This window comes from Nerophis ophidion, linkage group LG01, assembly GCF_033978795.1.
Source record: "Nerophis ophidion isolate RoL-2023_Sa linkage group LG01, RoL_Noph_v1.0, whole genome shotgun sequence".
In the NCBI taxonomy this organism is placed as follows: domain Eukaryota; kingdom Metazoa; phylum Chordata; class Actinopteri; order Syngnathiformes; family Syngnathidae; genus Nerophis; species Nerophis ophidion.
Genome location: NC_084611.1, coordinates 10,873,137 through 10,891,832, shown reverse-complemented (window position 1 = coordinate 10,891,832; position 18,696 = coordinate 10,873,137). Strand labels below are relative to the sequence as shown.

The following is an 18,696-nucleotide window of genomic DNA, read 5'->3' as shown; positions in this document are numbered from 1 at the left end:
CTGTTGATTTTTGCTGAAGGTTGTCAGTGTATGAAATCTAGGTCTAAGTCAGACCTACATAGAAGTTTTTTGTTCATGTCTCTACAACATTCCTAATGGAGGTTACAAACAGTTGTGTCTGTGTTTTTTCCTAGGGAGCGCAATTTTGAGTTTTGGATTTTGGTTTATTACATCGCAATTTTCGCCAGTCCTTATGTGTGTGTTAAATTTGGTGAGTTTTGAAGCATGTTAAGGGGGTAAAATTACAGCTCATAGAGGCAAAAATTAAATTTTTGAGGCATTTTTTGCTTTGAAGAGATTTTTTCTAACTTTCTGTTGATTTTTGCTGATGGTTGTCAGAGTATGAAATCTAGGTCTAAGTCAGACCTACATAGAAGTTTTTTTTTTCATGTCTCTACGACATTCCTAACGGGAGTTACAAGCAGTTTTGTCTGTGTTTTTTCCTAGGGAGCGCCAGAGCGCAATTCTGAGTTTTGGGTTTTGGTTTCTTGGATCACAATTTTCGCCAGTCCTGATGTGTGTGTCAAATTTGGTGAGTTTTGAAGTATTTTAAGGGGGTCAAATTACAGCTCAAAAATGACATTTTTTAAGGAAACTTTCACTTTGAAGGGGTTTTTACAACTTTCTGTAGATTTTTGCTGAAGGGTGTCAGAGTATGAATTATAGGTCTAAGTCAGACCTACATAGAAGTTTTTTTTCATATCCCTACAACATTCCTAACGGAAATTACAAGCAGTTGTGTCTGTATTTTTTCCTAGGGAGCGCAATTTTGAGTTTTGGATTTTGGTTTATTATATCGCAATTTTCGCCAGTCCTTATGTGTGTGTGAAATTTGGTGAGTTTTGAAGCATGTTAAGGGGGTCAAATTACAGCTCATAGAGGCAAAAATTAAATTTTTGAGGCATTTTTTGCTTTGAAGAGATTTTTTCTAACTTTCTGTTGATTTTTGCTGATGGTTGTCACAGTATGAAATCTAGGTCTAAGTCAGACCTACATAGAAGTTTTTTTTTCATGTCTCTACGACATTCCTAACGGGAGTTACAAGCAGTTTTGTCTGTGTTTTTTCCTAGGGAGCGCTAGAGCGCAATTTAGAGTTTTGGGTTTTGGTTTATTACATCGCAATTTCCACCAGTCCTGATGTGTGTGTCAAATTTGGTGAGTTTTGAAGCATGTTAAGGGGGTCAAATTACAGCGGAATAATAAAGAATAATAAAACCTTAGAAATAGAACAGGGTCCTCTGTCCCAAAGGGACATCGGTCCCTAATAATCAAAAAGCAGACTAGGACAGGACTTTTGTGTGGAGGAAAATAAGTCAAGTAACGCTGACCTGGCCTACAGGTGTGTGTGTGTGTGTGTGTGTGTTTTAGGAGGGGTCTTACTGGGCGGGTGGTGGTCCCGTGACGTCACACAGGGCCGGACCTAAGTGTTTATTAGGCGGGGGCGCCAGGCAGCAGGTCGCAGCTGTGCAGCCGGCAGCGCAGATGAGTGGACTGAAGGAAACTTTCTAGCAAGTCCTCCCAGGAAGAAAGTGACTGACAAAGTTTCGCGATCGGCCTGATTTTTTTTTTTTTTTCACCTTTAAGACAGAAGCAAAGTTTGCACACCTTCTTTTTTTTTTTTTTCATTTGGGATAAACTTTTTTTTTAATAATTCCCTGGACAAGACTCACGATGGTTGTGCTGTCAGTGACGTTCCTGCTCGTAGGATTTATTGCGACTTCAGCTGCCAAGGTAAGTTTCTTTTTTTATTTTTATTTTTTATTTTTTTGCATGAGTTTCTCAACTGCAGAAAAAAAAAAAAAAAAAAAAAGTAGCGGAGGCGGAAAAAAAAAAAGAAAGAAAAAAAAAAAAGTTGGGAGCGCTCTTGCAGGCGTGTGCACGTTCGACTCCCTAAATGCATGCACTGTTTTCCCCTCCTGCAGTGGGATGTTGACACTACACACACACACGGGGCTGGCTCCGCTTACATAAGCCCTGAAATAAAGAAATTTTTTGTTGTTATTATTTGACATTTCACTCTCATTTCTGCTTCTTCCCCCCCCCCCCCCCCTCAGGCTGGTGAAGATGATCGAGATGGTGAGTTGGAAATTCAACGTAACTTGCATCAAAGTGGGAGGGCGACCCCCCCCCCCCCACCCCTCCCCCCCCATACCCCCCTCCCCCCCCCCACACACACACTCGGACAGGAAGAGCAAATCCCACCTCTCGATCCGCGCACATCTGTTCTCCATTGCGAGGTTAAGACGGGAGTGAGCTGCAACACGGCGGCGCGTCGGATCCTTCCTGACAGTCGCCGGCCGCCCCGTGAGCGTAACCCCGGGGGTCCCGCGCTCCACTTGACCCCTGGCGGTCCCCCTCCGAGGGCGCGTTCCGTTCATTTCCGGTTTCGCAACTTTTGACTCATTTGCTGCGTTTTTTTTACGCGACTAAACACTGCCAGGAAGTTGCAAAATGTCCAGTTTGAAGTACTTCTAGCCAATATTAGAGTTGAGTCGAGCAGCGCTAGCTAATGAGCTACAGGCCCGGGACTCATTTTCTATTTGTTTTTTATTTAAAATGCCTTGAATAGCTTGCACACAATGTTGTCATATACACTAAAATGGCAATAAAGATTATGATTCTGTCAACTCATTGTCCAGCACAGCTCTTAAGGCTCAGGACTAGTTTTCTATTTTTTATTTTATTTTAGTTTTTTAAATTAAAATGCCTTGAATAGCTTGCACACAATGTTGTCATATTCACTAAAATGGATGATTCTGTCAATTCATTGTCCAGCACAGCTCTTAAGGCGTCAGGACTTGAGGTTTTAGCTAAGCAGCGCAAGCTAATGAGCTAAAGGCCCAGGACTAGTTTTCTATTTTTTATTTTTTATTTTTATTTTTTAATTAAAATGCCCAGAATAGCTTGCACAAAATGTTGTCATATTCACTAAAATGGCAAAAAAGATTATGATTCTGTCAACTCAAAGGCGTCAGGACATGAGGTTTAAGTTGAGCAGCGCTAGCTAATGAGCTAAAGGCCCAGGAGTAGTTCTCTATTTTTTATTTTTTATTATTTTTTTTATTTAAAATGGCCTGAATAGCTTGCACACAATGTTGTCATATTCACTAAAATGGCAAAAAAGATTATGATTCTGTCAACTCATTGTCCAGCGCAGCTCTTAAGGCATCTGGACATGTAGTTGCCAGGAAGTTGCAAAAGGTCCAATTTAAAGTACTTCTGTCAAATATAAACAAAAAAAATATGACAGGGGTCAATCAGCGCCAAATTAAGAGTTAAGTTGAGCAGTGCTAGCTAATGAGCTGAAAAGCTATGGACTAATTTTAGATTTGTTTTTATTGTTATTTTATTTAAAATGCCCTGAATAGCCTGCACACAATGTTGTCATATTCACTAAAATGGCAATAAAGATTATGATTCCGTCAACTCATTGTCCAGCACAGCTCTTAAGGCGTCAGGACATGAGGTTTTAGTTGAGCATCGCGAGCTAATGAGCTAAAGGCCCAGGACTACATCCTATTTTTTTATTTTATTTTATTTTTTTAATTTAAAATGCCCTGAATAGCTTGCACACAATGTTGTCATATTCACTAAAATGAATGATTCTGTCAATTCATTGTCCAGCACAGCTCTTAAGGCATCAGGACTTGAGGTTTTAGTTAAGCAGCGCGAGCTAATGAGCTAAAGGCCCAGGACTAGTTTCCTATTTTTTATTTAATTTAATTTTTTTTAATTTAAAATGCCCTGAATAGCTTGCACACAATGTTGTCATATTCACTAAAATGGCAAAAAAGATTATGATTCTGTCAACTCATTGTCCAGCACAGCTCTTAAGGCGTCAGGACATGAGGTTTTAGTTAAGCAATGTGAGCTAATGAGCTAAAGGCCCAGGACTAGTTTCCTATTTTATTTTATTATTTTAATTTAAAATGCCCTGAATAGCTTGCACACAATTTTGTCATACTTACTACAATGACAATAAAGAGTCTGACTCTGTCAACTCATTGTCCAGCACAGCTCCTACGGCGTCAGGACGTGAGGTTTAAGTCGAGCTAATGAGCTGAATGAGATGAAATGTATTTATTTGTCTTATTACTTAAAAGGCACAGAGTAGGTTACACATAATTTTGACATCATCGTTACAATAACAATAAGTATTGTGATTCTGTTCACTCATTGTCCAGCGCAGCTCTTAAGGCGTCTGGACGTGTAGTTGCCAGGAAGTTGCAAAAAGTCCAATTTAAAGTACTTCTGTTAAATATAAACAAAACAATATGACAGGGGTCATCCTGCGGGAAATTAAGAGATAAGTTGAGCAGCACTAGCTAATGAGCTAAAAAGCCTTGGACTAATTTTAGATTTGTTTTTATTGTTATTTTTATTTAAATGCCCTGAATAACTTGCACACAATTTTGTCATACTTACTACATTGACAATAAAGATTCTGATTCTGTCAACTCATTGTCCAGCACAGCTCCTAAGGCGTCGGGACATGAGGTTCAATTTGACCAACACTAGATGATGAGCTAAATGAGCTAAAATGTCTTTTTTTGTTTTATTACTTAAAAGGCACAGAATAGGTTGCACATAATTTTGACAGAATCGTTACAATAACAATAGGTATTGTGATTCTGTTCACTCATTGTCCGGCGCAGCTCTTAAGGCGTCTGGACATGTTGTTGCCAGGAAGTTGCAAAAAGTCCAATTTAAAGTACTTCTGTTAAATATAAACAAAAAAATATGAATGGGGTCATCCTGCGGGAAATTAAGAGATAAGTTGAGCAGCGCTAGCTAATGAGCTAAAAAGCCTTGGACTCATTTTCGATTTGTTTTTATTGTTATTTTTATTTAAAATGCCCTGAATAGCTTGCACACAATTTTGTCATACTTACTACATTGACTATAAAGATTCTGATTCTGTCAACTCATTGTCCAGCACAGCTCCTAAGGCGTCGGGACATGATGTTCAATTTGACCAGCACTAGATGATGAGCTAAATGAGCTAAAATGTATTTTTTTGTTTTATTACTTAAAAGGTACAGAGTAGGTTGCACATAATTTTGACAGAATCGTTACAATAACAATGGGTATTGTGATTCTGTTCACTCATTGTCCAGCGCAGCTCTTAAGGCGTCTGGACGTGTCGTTGCCAGGAAGTTGCAAAAAGGCCAATTTAAAGTACTTCTGTTAAATATAAACAAAAAAATATGAATGGGGTCATCCTGCGGGAAATTAAGAGATAAGTTGAGCAGCGCTAGCTAATGAGCTAAAAAGCCTTGGACTAATTTTCGATTTGTTTTTATTGTTATTTTTATTTAAAATGCCCTGAATAGCTTGCACACAATTTTGTCATACTTACTACAATGACAATAAAGAGTCTGACTCTGTCAACTCATTTTCCAGCACAGCTCCTACGGCGTCAGGACGTGAGGTTTAAGTCGAGCTAATGAGCTGAATGAGATGAAATGTATTTATTTGTCTTATTACTTAAAAGGCACAGAGTAGGTTACACATAATTTTGACATAATCGTTACAATAACAATAGGTATTGTGATTCTGTTCACTCATTGTCCAGCGCAGCTCTTAAGGCGTCTGGACGTGTAGTTGCCAGGAAGTTGCAAAAAGTCCAATTTACAGTACTTCTGTTAAATATAAACAAAACAATATGACAGGGGTCATCCTGCGGGAAATTAAGAGATAAGTTGAGCAGCGCTAGCTAATGAGCTAAAAAGCCTTGGACTAATTTTAGATTTGTTTTTATTGTTATTTTTATTTAAATGCCCTGAATAGCTTGCACACAATTTTGTCATACTTACTACATTGACAATAAAGATTCTGATTCTGTCAACTCATTGTCCAGCACAGCTCCTAAGGCGTCGGGACATGAGGTTCAATTTGACCAACACTAGATGATGGGCTAAATGAGCTAAAATGTCTCTTTTTCTTTTATTACTTAAAAGGCACAGAATAGGTTGCACATAATTTCGACATAATCGTTACAATAACAATAGGTATTGTGATTCTGTTCACTCATTGTCCGGCGCAGCTCTTAAGGCCTCTGGACATGTAGTTGCCAGGAAGTTGCAAAAAGTCCAATTTAAAGTACTTCTGTTAAATATAAACAAAAAAATATGAATGGGGTCATCCTGCGGGAAATTAAGAGATAAGTTGAGCAGCACTAGCTAATGAGCTAAAAAGCCTTGGACTCATTTTCGATTTGTTTTTATTGTTATTTTTATTTAAAATGCCCTGAATAGCTTGCACACAATTTTGTCATACTTACTACATTGACTATAAAGATTCTGATTCTGTCAACTCATTGTCCAGCACAGCTCCTAAGGCGTCGGGACATGATGTTCAATTTGACCAGCACTAGATGATGAGCTAAATGAGCTAAAATGTCTTTTTTTTGTTTTATTACTTAAAAGGTACAGAGTAGGTTGCACATAATTTTGACATAATCGTTACAATAACAATAGGTATTGTGATTCTGTTCACTCATTGTCCAGCGCAGCTCTTAAGGCGTCTGGACGTGTCGTTGCCAGGAAGTTGCAAAAAGTCCAATTTAAAGTACTTCTGTCAAATATACACAAAAAATATGACAGGGGTCATCCTGCGCCAAATTGAGAGTTAAGTTGAGCAGCGCTAGCTAATGAGCTAAAAAGCCTTGGACTAATTTTAGATTTGTTTTTATTGTTATTTTTATTTAAAATGCTCTGAATAGCTTACACACAATTTTGTCATACTTACTACAATGACAATAAAGATTCTGATTCTGTCAACTCATTGTCCAGCACAGCTCCTAGGGCGTCGGGACGTGAGGTTCAATTTGACCAGCACTAGATGATGAGCTAAATGAGCTAAAATGTCTTTTTTTGTTTTATTACTTAAAAGGCACAGAGTAGGTTGCACATAATTTCGACATAATCGTTACAATAACAATAGGTATTGTGATTCTGTTCACTCATTGTCCAGCGCAGCTCTTAAGGCGTCTGGACATGTAGTTGCCAGGAAGTTGCAAAAGGTTCAATTTAAAGTACTTCTGTCAAATATAAACCCAAAAAATATTACAGGGGTCAATCAGCGCCAAATTGAGAGTTAAGTTGAGCAGCGCTAGCTAATGAGCTAAAAAGCTTTGGACTAATTTTAGATTTGTTTTTATTGTTATTTTATTTAAAATTCCCTGAATAGCTTGCACACAATTTTGTCATACTTACTACAATGACAATAAAGATTCTGATTCTGTCAACTCATTGTCCAGCACAGCTCCTAAGGCGTCGGGACGTGAGGTTCAATTTGACCAGCACTAGATGATGAGCTAAAGGCCCGGGACTAATTTTCTATCTGTCTTTTTTTTGTTTTTTACTTAAAAGGCACAGAGTAGGTTGCACATCATTTTGACATAATCGTCCAGCACAGCTCCTAAGGCGCCAGGAGGTGAGGTTTAAGTCGAGCAGCATTAGCTAATGAGCTAAAATGTCTTTTTTTGTTTTATTACTTAAAAGGCACAGACTAAGTTGCACATAATTTTGACATACTGACTACAATAACAATACAGATTGTGATTGTGTCCACTCATTGTCTAGCGCAGCTCTTAAGGCGTCTGGACGTGTAGTTGCCAGAAAGTTGCAAAACGTCCAATTTAAAGTACTTCTATCGAATATTGTAGTTAAGTCGAGCAGCGCTAGCTAATGAGCTGAAGGCCCGGGACTAATTTTCTATTTGTTTTTTTGAATTATTTTTATTTAAAAGGCACATTGTAGGTTGCACATAATTTTGACATACTCGTTACAATAACAATAGGGATTGTGATTCTGTACACTCATTGTCCAGCGCAGCTCTTAAGGCGTCTGGATATGAAGTTGCCAGGAAGTTGCAAAACGTCCAATTTAAAGTACGTCTGTCAAATATAAACAAAAAAATATGACAAGGGTCAACCTGCGCCAAATTGAGATTGAGATTTGAGTCGAGCAGCGCTAGCTAATGAGCTATAAGCCCGGGACTAATTTTCTATTTGTCTTTTTTTGTTTTTTTTACTTTAAAGGCACTGAGTAGGTTACACATCATTTTGTTATACTCAGTACAATAGCAATACAGATTGTGATTTTTTTCCACTCATTGTCCAACGCAGCTCCTAAGGCGTCAGGACGTGAGTTTCAAGTTGAGCAGCGCTAGCTAGTGAGCTAAAAGTTCGGACCTATTTTTCTGTTTTTATTAATTTATTTTTTTTAAATCCTCTGAATAGGTTGCACACAATTTTTCATACTCACTACAATGACAATAAAGATTCTGATTCTGTCAACTCATTGTCCAGCACAGCTCCAAAGGTGTCAGGGTGGGAGGTTTAGGTCGAGCAGCGATGGCTAATGAGCTAAAATGTATTTTCTTGTTTTATTACTTAAAAGGCACTGAAGAGGTTGCACATAATGTTGTTATACTTGCTACAATAGCAATAAAGATTGTGATTTTTGTCCGCTCATTGTCCAGCGCAGCTCCTAAGGCATCAGGAAAAGAGGTTTAATTTGAACAGCGCTAGCTCGTGAGCTAAAGGCCCGGAACTATTTTTTTGTTTTTATTAATTTATTTTTTTTTAAATCCTCTGAATAGGTTGCACACAGTTTTTTCATACTCGCTACAATGGCAATAAAGATTCTGATTCTGTCAACTCATTGTCCAGCACAGCTCTTAAGGCGTCAGGATGGGAGGTTTAGGTCGAGCAGCGCTAGCTAATGAGCTAAAATGTATTTTCTTGTTTTATTACTTAAAAAACACTGAGTAGGTTGCACATAATGTTGTTATACTTGCTACAATAGCAATAAAGATTGTGATTTTTGTCCACTCATTGTCCAGCGCAGCTCTTAAGGCGTCTGGGCGTGAAATTGCCAGGAAGCAGCAAAACGTCCAATTTAAAGTCAAATATAAACAAAAAATAAGACAGGGGTCATTCTGCGCAAAATTGAGAGTTAAGTCGAGCAGCGCTAGCTAATGAGCTAAAAAGCCTTGGACTAATTTTAGATTTGTTTCTATTTTATTATCATTTAAAACACCTTGAAAAGGTTGCACACAATTTTGTCATACTCACAACAATGGCCATAAAGACTCTGATTCTGTCAACTCATTGTCCAGCACAGCTCTTAAGGTACCAGGACACGAGGTTTACACAGCCAGACTACAGTAGCTGGCATCCATCAATAATCACACAAAGCTTTTTTGTTCCTTGGTAAGGGGCGGTATAGCTTGGTCGGTAGAGCGGCCATGCCAGCAACTTGAGGATTCCAGGTTCGATTCCCGCTTCTGCCATCCTAGTTACTGCCATTGTGTCCTTGGGCAAGACACTTTACCCACCTGCTCCCAGTGCCACCCACACTGGTTTCAATGTAACTTAGATATTGGGTTTCACTATGTAAAAGTGCTTAGAGTCACTAGAGAAAAGCGCTATATAAATATAAGTCACTTCACTTCAATTTTTTTCTAAAGTATTTTTTCATTATTTAGTATTTTACGCATTTTTAATAAAAGTTGTTTTCCATAATAGGGCACTTTTGAATTAAGGTAAAAAATGATGTCATTTAAGTTATGTTAAAGTTTTAGGAGAGTTTTATTTTGGAATAATAATGATAATGGGGCGGAACTTCCGGTTTGCGTGATGTCACTTCCTGTTGTCGCAAGAATGGCCATTCTCTGCTACATTTTTGTTTCCAAGAGAGCACAGTCTGTAAGTTGAATATCTTAGTTGCTGAGGCGGTGTTGAGTTTATTAAGTTTAGTTTGGGCTTTGTCGATAAAATACTTGTATGTCTCTTTTATTCATGTTAGCATCTGAGCTAGCTAGCTAGCCGTTAGCACGCTAGCTTACCTCCCCGGCGAATAAGCTTGATTTTAATAACAAAGCGCGACTATAATTGTACTTTTTAACAGTAATACATTTTAAATTAAGGTAAATATTATGTTATTTAAGTTATGTTAAAGTTTTTAAAGTTTTTTTTATATTAATAATGGGGTTGCACTTCCGGTTTGCGTGATGTCACTTCCTGTTGTCGCAAGTATTGAACTTCAATGAGCACAATTGTAATTTGTAATTGTAATTTAGAAAGGCCTACTGAAATTAGATTTTCTTATTTAAATGGAGATAGCAGGTCCATTCTATGTGTCATACTTGATCATTTTGTGATTTTTGCTGAAAGGATTTAGTAGAGAATATGGACGATAAAGTTCGCAACTTTTAGTGCTGATAAAAAAGCCTTGCCTTTACCGGAAGTCGCAGACGATGACGTCACGAGGGTGAGGGCTCCTCACGTCCTCACATTGTTTATAATGGGAGCCTCCAGCGGCAAGAGCTATTCGGACCGAGAAAACGACAATTTCCCCATTTGAGCGAGGATGAAAGATTTGTGGATGATGATATTGATAGCGAAGGACTAGAAAAAAAATAAAATAAAATAAAAAGCGACAGCTCTGGGCGGCGGAAGTGTGAGCGTTTCAGATGTAAATAGACACATATACTAGGATAATTCTGGAAGATCCCTTATCTGCTTATTGTTTTGATAGTGTTTTAGTGAGATTGTAAAGACATACCTCGAGGTCGGATGGCTGCGGTGAACACGCAGTGTCTCAGAGAGAAGCCGAGGAGCCAAGCTCACAGCTGCCTTTTAAACAGCTACTGCAGGAGGACGAATAATCCAATGATGTCTCCGGTAAGATATACATCACAATTTTCCCATCCTGAAACATGCCGGTTGACGTAGAGAAACATGTTCGCTTGACCGCTCTGTGTTAAAGGTTGTCTCGGTGCCAAAGACAGCTGCAATCCACCCTTTTCCACCAACAGCATTGTTCTTTATAGTCTCCATTATTAAATGAACAAATTGCAAAAAGATTCAGCAACACAGATGTCCAAAATACTGTGTAATTATGCGATCAAAGCAGACGACTTTTAGCCGTGAGTGGTGCTGAGCTAATATTTCCTGACAGTCCGTGACATTTTCAATAGGATATCTCGCGGGAAATTAAAGATTGTAATTTAGTAAACTAAAAAGGCCGTATTGGCATGTGTTGTAATGTTAATATTTCATCATTGATATATAAACTATCAGACTGCGTGGTGGGTAGTAGTGGGTTTCAGTAGGTCTTTAGGAACAGTTATATGGGCATTTTATCACTACATCCTTACATTGTTGCGGCTTCACACTGCGTATGGACATAATTTAGCCGCGCAACTTAGCCTAATATTTATAGTAATAATTATAGTTGCACATATGGCAAATATGATCTAGGAACAAACGGGTCTGCGTCTTTCGACTTACTACTAGCCTACAGTCCTCGTTAGTATAGTGGTCAGTATCTGTGCCTGTCAGGGTTCGATTCCCTGACGGGGATATGTCTTTGGTTCCTCTTGAATTGTTTAACGTGGACCCCGATTTAAACAAGTTGAAAAACGTATTGGGGTGTTACCATTAGGTGGTCAATTGTACGGAATATGTACTGTACTGTGCAATCTACTAATAAAAGTTTCAATCAATCAAAAACTGCTTCATGCGCTTAACGTAGTCGATTGTTGTGGCTATAAGATGTCGCCAAAAGACCAGTTGCCACTCCATTTCAATTTAAGATGGTATAAGTCCGTTCCAGACATCCATCCATTTTCTACCGCTTATTCCCTTTCGGGGTCGTGGGGGGCGCTGGCGCCTATCTCAGCTACAATCGGGCGGAAGGCGGGGTACACCCTGGACAAGTCGCCACCTCATCGCAGGGCCAACACATATAGACGGACAACATTCACACTCACATTCACACACTAGGGCCAATTTTAGTGTTGCCAATCAACCTATCCCCAGGTGCATGTCTTTGGAAGTGGGAGGAAGCCGGAGTACCCGGAGGGAACCCACGCATTCACGGGGAGAACATGCAAACTCCACACAGAAAGATCCCGAGCCTGGATTTGAACCCAGGACTGCAGGACCTTCGTATTGTGAGGCAGACGCACTAACCCCTCTGCCACCGTGAAGCCTTAAATCCGATCTAAAATGGCAAAATGGTGTGTATTCGTAAAACAGTCAGTAATAAAAAGGTTAGTTAATCAAACCTTTTCTAATATTGCACATCCATCCATCTTCTTCCACTCATCCGAGGTTGGGTCGCGGGGGCAGCAGCCTAAGCAGGGAAGCCCAGACTTTCCTCTCACCAAGCCAGTTGGTCCAGCTCAGGGATCCCGAGGCGTTGCTAGGCCAGCTGGAAGACAGTCTTTCCAACATGTCCTGGGTCTTCCCCGTGGCCTCCTACCGGTCGGACATGCCCTAAACACCTCCCGAGGGAGACGTTCGGGTGGCATCCTGACCAGATGCCCGAACCACCTCATCTGGCTCCTCTCCATGTGGAGGAGCAGCGGCTTTAGTTTGAGGCCCTCCCGGATGACAGAGCTTCTCACCCTATCTCTAAGGGAGAGCCCCGCAATCCGGCGGCGGAAACTCGTTTTGGTCGCTTGTACCCGTGATCTTGTCCTTTCGGTCATAACCCAAAGCTCATGAGCATAGGTGAGGATGGGTAAATTAAGGGCTTTGCCTTTCAGCTCAGTTCCTTCTTCACCATAACGGATCGATACAGCGTCCGCAGTACTGAAGACGCCGCACCGATCCGCCTGTCGATCTCACGATCAACTCTTCCCTCACTAATGAACAAGACTCCGAGGTATTTGAACTCCTCCACTTGGGGCAGGGTCTCCTCCCCAACCCGGAGATGGCACTCCACCCTTTTCCGGGCGAGAACCATGGACTCGGACTTGGAGGTGCTGATTCTCATCCTAGTCGGTTCACACTCAGCTGCGAACCGATCCAGTGAGAGCTGAAGATCCTGGCCAGATGAAGCCATCAGAACCACATCATCTAGCTAGCCACCAAACCAGTTCCCCTTAATGCCCTGACTGCGCCTAGAAATTCTGTCCATAAAAGTTATGAACAGAATCGGTGACAAAGGACAGCCTTGGCGGAGTCCAACCCTCACTGGAAACCTGTCCGACTTACTGCCGGCAATGCGGACCAAGCTCTGGCACTGATCGTACAGGAAACGGACCGCCACAATCAGACAGTCCGATACCCCATACTCTCTGAGCACTCCCCACAGGACTTCCCGAGGGACACGGTCGAATGCCTTCTCCAAGTCCACAAAGCACATGTAGACTGGTTGGGCAAACTCCCATGCACCCTCAAGAACCCTGCCGAGAGTATAGAGCTGGTCCACAGTTCCAGGCTTGTTCCCTCACTCGTGAACAAGACTCCGAGGTACTTGAACTCCTCCACTTGGGGCAGGGTCTCCTCCCTGACCCGGAGATGGCACGCCACCCTTTTCGGGGCGAGAACCATGGACTCGGAATATTGCACACTACAAAACAATACAAGCATGTATGATTCCGGCTTATTGGATCTATATCGGTGAAAAAGTTGTATCGGGACACCCCTAAAAATAACAACTGGGACTGGGTTACCGAATCAAACCAAATCCCACCGATTCACGTAAAATAAAACGGTCCCAAGTCCCAGTCGGCGATCACTTCAGCAGCACCGAGAGCGATTTAGCCCAACCACCTCTAGGAAATGTTGCAATTTTCAGTGGAGACAAAGAAATGTTCTGAAAAAAAACGCTCCCGACGTAAATTAAGCAAAGCTCCACTTCACTAAAAATGCTTTAGCTTGATGCTAATATACATTGGCTTTGCTATTATTGACATGCTACTGATTAGCCTTCAATCAATAAATCAATGTTTATTCATATAGCCCTTAATCACAAGTGTCTCAAAGGGCTGCACAAGTCACTACGACATCCGCAGATCAGCGCCCACATAAGGGCAAGGAAAAACTCCTAACCCAGTGGGATGTCGATGAGAATGACTTCAACCCCCCCAGCAGTGCACAAAGCCAGGTCCATAACGACCGCCGCCCCTCCATAAGGGAAAGGGGGGCAGAGGAGAAAAAGAAAAGAAAGGGCAGATCAACTGGTCTAAAAAAGGGGTCTATTTAAAGGCTACAATGAGTTTTAAGGTGAGACTGAGGTAGCATCTTTAACTGTTACCGGGAGGGCATTCCAGAGTACTGGAGCCCGAATAGAAAACGCTCTATAGCCCGCAGACTTTTTTTGGGCTCTGGGAATCACTAATAAGCCGGAGTTCTTTGAAGGCAGATTTCTTGCCGGGACATATGGTACAATACAATCGGCAAGATAGGATGGAGCTAGACCGTGTAGTATTTTATACGTAAGTAGTAAAACCTTAAAGTCACATCTTAAGCTAATGCAGGTGAGCCAGTACAGGCGTAATGTGATCAAACTTTTTTGTTCTTGTCAAAAGTCTAGCAGCCGCATTTTGTCCATCCATCCATCCATCCATCCATCCATTTCTACCGCTTATTCCCTTTTGGGGTCGCGGGGGGCGCTGGCGCCTATCTCAGCTACAATCGGGCGGAAGGCGGGGTACACCCTGGACAAGTCGCCAACTCATCGCAGGGCCACCCCGCATTTTGTACCAACTGTAATTTTTTATTGCCCCAGACATAGGGAGACCCAAAAATAATACGTTACATTTAGGGATGCACCGAATTGAAAATTTGTGGCCGAAGCCGAATAAAATTTAAACGCTTGGCCGAATACCGAATAATGAATGCAGTTTTTCACAATTTTTTAATATTGCATAAATAGCCTAGAATAAATATTCAGACATGTTTTTCAAATAAAGTAAATTTTTTTATTGAATATTGACATTGTTTTAATATTCCAGTAGCCTTTGCTTTTCAAAAAAAGCACAAAGTTTTTCATTTATATTAGGCCTTCAAACAAAACATGCATTCCAAAAAAAAATAAAGTGCATTAAAGTGGATAAACCCACAACAAATGAATTATTGTCCTTTTGGCAAAAGTCTGCTTAGCCACAGTAGATATGCTAATAATGTAAACAGAAAGCTCAAGTAAATCTCAATTAAGTGTGTGCTTGTAACCTCATACACTTAAACAGGTACACAACATATCCCAACGTCACCGCGTCACTGCACGTTGGTTGATTGCGTCACCGCGTCAAAAAAATTGCGTCACACGCCACTATTCGGTCTTGTTTTTAACTCATTCCACCGAAGGCCGAATGTGGCTTTTTTTGCCATATTCGGCCGAATATATTCGGTTACCGATTAATCGGTGCATCCCTAGTTACGTTACATCACATGGATGAACTTGACTGGCCTGCACAGAGTCCTGACCTGAACACCTTTGGGATGAATTAGAACATAGACTGAATGACCTCACCAATGCGCTTTTGGAAAACACACTCCGCAACCTTGTGGACAGCCTTCCTAGTAGAGATGAAGCTGTAATAGCTGCAAAAGGTGGAACGACGACATATTGAAGCTTACGGGTTAGGAATGGGGTGACACTTTAAGTTCATATGTGAGTCAAATACTTTTGGCAATTTAGTATGTCTACAGTAAAACGACCCCTCCATTAATTGCTCTCAATTTGACAAATTGGAAGACTGACCCCTTTTGGAACTCGGTTGTTTTCCCTTCTGAACGCCACGACCTTCCAAGCCGCAGGTTGGAATGTTTTTGTCTAACCGACGAGCAAAAACCACATCTGTATGTACAACCATTGGGGAAGAATGAAAGAGTACAATCCAGCCTGTTATTTTCGACATAAAATGGCTTTGATATTCCAAACCAGATGTGACACGTTCCTGTTTGAGTCGTTTTTTTATTTATTTTTTTTTTAATGTCAATGTTCCTCTTCCTCCGACGTGCAGTGTTTGGTTCCAGCGCCGACACCTGTTTTGCCAGTCCCAAATTACAAAGGCCTCCAAAGCATCCTTCGCCTTTTCTCACCGCCGCCGCATTTTTGAAACGTCCGCCTCTAGAAAAATGAGCGTTTTAAAAAAAGGACGCACAAATTCCCGAAACTGCTGAGGTCATCCGGGAATTGAATAGACTGTCGTCGTGGCCGCGGCTTTGTTGTGGGGCGCTTGGCGGAATGTTCTTTCCGCGAGATGACAAAAGAGTTAGACTTCCTTTTTATTGTCATTCAAATTTGAACTGTACAACACGGATAAGAACAAGATTTTTTTGTTCATAAGCTCATGGTAGTGCAGGATAAATAAAGCAATAAGGTGCATTTATAATTAAGTAAATATATATAAATAATATATAAATATATATATATGTCTTGATTGGATTATCCGGAGAATAGTGCTCGATACCGTGGTAGAGCGCAATATGTAGGTGTGGGAAAAAATCACAAGACTACTTCATCTCTACAGATCTGTTTCATGAGGGGTTCCCTCAATCATCAGGAGATTTTAATGGAAGCATTCACATACAATGGTTTATATAGGGCACAGAGTGGGTGGGTACAAGCAGGCGTAGGGTGTGGTGATTGGCTCATGTGTTACCTAGGAGGTGTTTCCGCCTGTGGCGGCATGTTGAAATGATTTCACTGCGCTTGTTGAGGGATGATAGCTCTGGATGATATATAATAAACAGTTTCTCTTTTAAGCATAAGTTGCATCTTTTATTACCACTGTTGTAAGGTGTGCTGGATGCAAGAATTTGCCATGTTATTGAATATTCAACATTATTGTCTTTGAGGTTCCAAATGTGTTTGCTGAGTTCGGTAGAATTCTGCAAAGTCTGGTTTCTAAAGGAGGCTTTGTGATTATTCCATCTTGTTTTGAACGTTCCTTCGGTTAATCCTACGTACGTGTCGGATGTGTTAATGTCCTTGCGTATTACCTTTGCTTGGTAAACGACTGATGTCTGTAAGCACCTTCCGTTGAGAGGGCAATCAGGTTTCTTGCGACAGTTACATTCATTATTGGTTTCAGAGTCGTTTAGTCTGGGGGTGGGCAGTCCTTTTGCAATTGCTTTGTTGTGGTTTGAAATGATTTGTTGCATGTTATTCATACAGCTGTAGCTCAATTTAATGTTGTTCTTGTTGAATATTTTTCTTAGGGTGTTGCCTTTGGGGAAGTGTTTGTCGATCAGAGTGAGGAACTTGCGAACTGGTACAATCCGCCATTCAGCAAAGACGTCTCAACCAACATCGGCCGCAAGTTCCTCACTCTGATCGACAAACACTTCCCCAAAGGCAACACCCTAAGAAAAATATTCAACAAGAACAACATTAAATTGAGCTACAGCTGTATGAATAACATACAACAAATCATTTCAAACCACAACAAAGCAATTGCAAAAGGACTGCATACCCCCAGACTAAACGACTCTGAAACCAATAATGAATGTAACTGTCGCAAGAAACCTGATTGCCCTCTCAACGGAGGGTGCTTACAGACATCAGTCGTTTACCAAGCAAAGGTAATACGCAAGGACATTAACACATCCGACACGTACGTAGGATTAACCGAAGGAACGTTCAAAACAAGATGGAATAATCACAACGCCTCCTTTAGAAACCAGACTTTGCAGAATTCTACAGAACTCAGCAAACACATTTGGAACCTCAAAGACAATAATGTTGAATATTCAATAACATGGCAAATTCTTGCATCCAGCACACCTTACAACAGTGGTAATAAAAGATGCAACTTATGCTTAAAAGAGAAACTGTTTATTATATATCATCCAGAGCTATCATCCCTCAACAAGCGCAGTGAAATCATTTCAACATGCCGCCACAGGCGGAAACACCTCCTAGGTAACACATGAGCCAATCACCACACCCTACGCCTGCTTGTACCCACCCACTCTGTGCTCTATATAAACCATTGTATGTGAATGCTTCCATTAAAATCTCCTGATGATTGAGGGAACCCCTCATGAAACAGATCTGTAGAGATGAAGTAGTCTTGTGATTTTTTCCCACACCTACATAAATATATATATATATATATATATATAATAAATAAATAAATATTAATAAATAAATAAATTACTGTACAGATAAATAAATTGCACTTTTTCACTTGCGTCCACGTTTATGGATGCATGTTATATTGTAAAAAATTGTAAAAATTATATTGTAAAAAAAATAAGTGGCTCCACTAGCGATTGTGTGCAAGGGCGCTTTCAACAACGTGAACGCGGCGGTGTGTTTTTCTCCCACTCGCACAGCGGAGAGTACAAGTGTAGGATTTTTTTCCCACAGCATTTTACAGAGACGCACTGAAAGCAAAGTGGCGGGAAAAAATACAGTTTTTTACCGATGTTTTTTTTTTTCCGTATGATTTTGTATTTTCATGGACATTTTCGCCAACATTTCCTAGTTTTTTTTATTTTTCATTTTTATTATTATCCATCCATCCATCCATTTTCTACCGCTTATTCCCTTTTGGGGGCGCTGGCGCCTATCTCAGCTACAATCAATTATTATTATTATTATTATTTTTTTTTTAATTAATTAGTCCAACCAAATAATACACAATATCCATCCATCCATCCATTTTCTACCGCTTATTCCCTTTTGGGGTTGCGGGGGGCGCTGGCGCCTATCTCAGCTACAATCAGGCGGAAGGCGGGGTACACCCTGGACAAGTCGCCACCTCATCGCAGGGCCAACACAAATAGACAGACAACATTCACGCATTCACACACTAAGGCCCATTTAGTGTTGCCAATCAATCCATCCATCCATCCATTTTCTACCGCTTATTCCCTTTTGGGGGCGCTGGCGCCTATCTCAGCTACAATCAATTATTATTATTATTATTTTTTTTTAA

General features: G+C 40.6%; 1 protein-coding gene across 1 annotated transcript in view; it reads left to right on the top strand.

Annotated features, from left to right (window-relative positions):
• Positions 1 to 1,476: 1,476 nt before the first annotated feature.
• The window catches only part of adamts3 (ADAM metallopeptidase with thrombospondin type 1 motif, 3), a 487,969-nt gene continuing 470,749 nt past the window's right edge, over positions 1,477 to 18,696 (top strand). The window contains exons 1-2 of the mRNA XM_061895958.1: positions 1,477 to 1,731; positions 2,055 to 2,076. Coding sequence (XP_061751942.1) covers positions 1,672 to 1,731; positions 2,055 to 2,076 — 82 coding nt within the window. The 5' untranslated portion in view covers positions 1,477 to 1,671. The remainder of the gene's footprint in view (positions 1,732 to 2,054; positions 2,077 to 18,696) is intronic.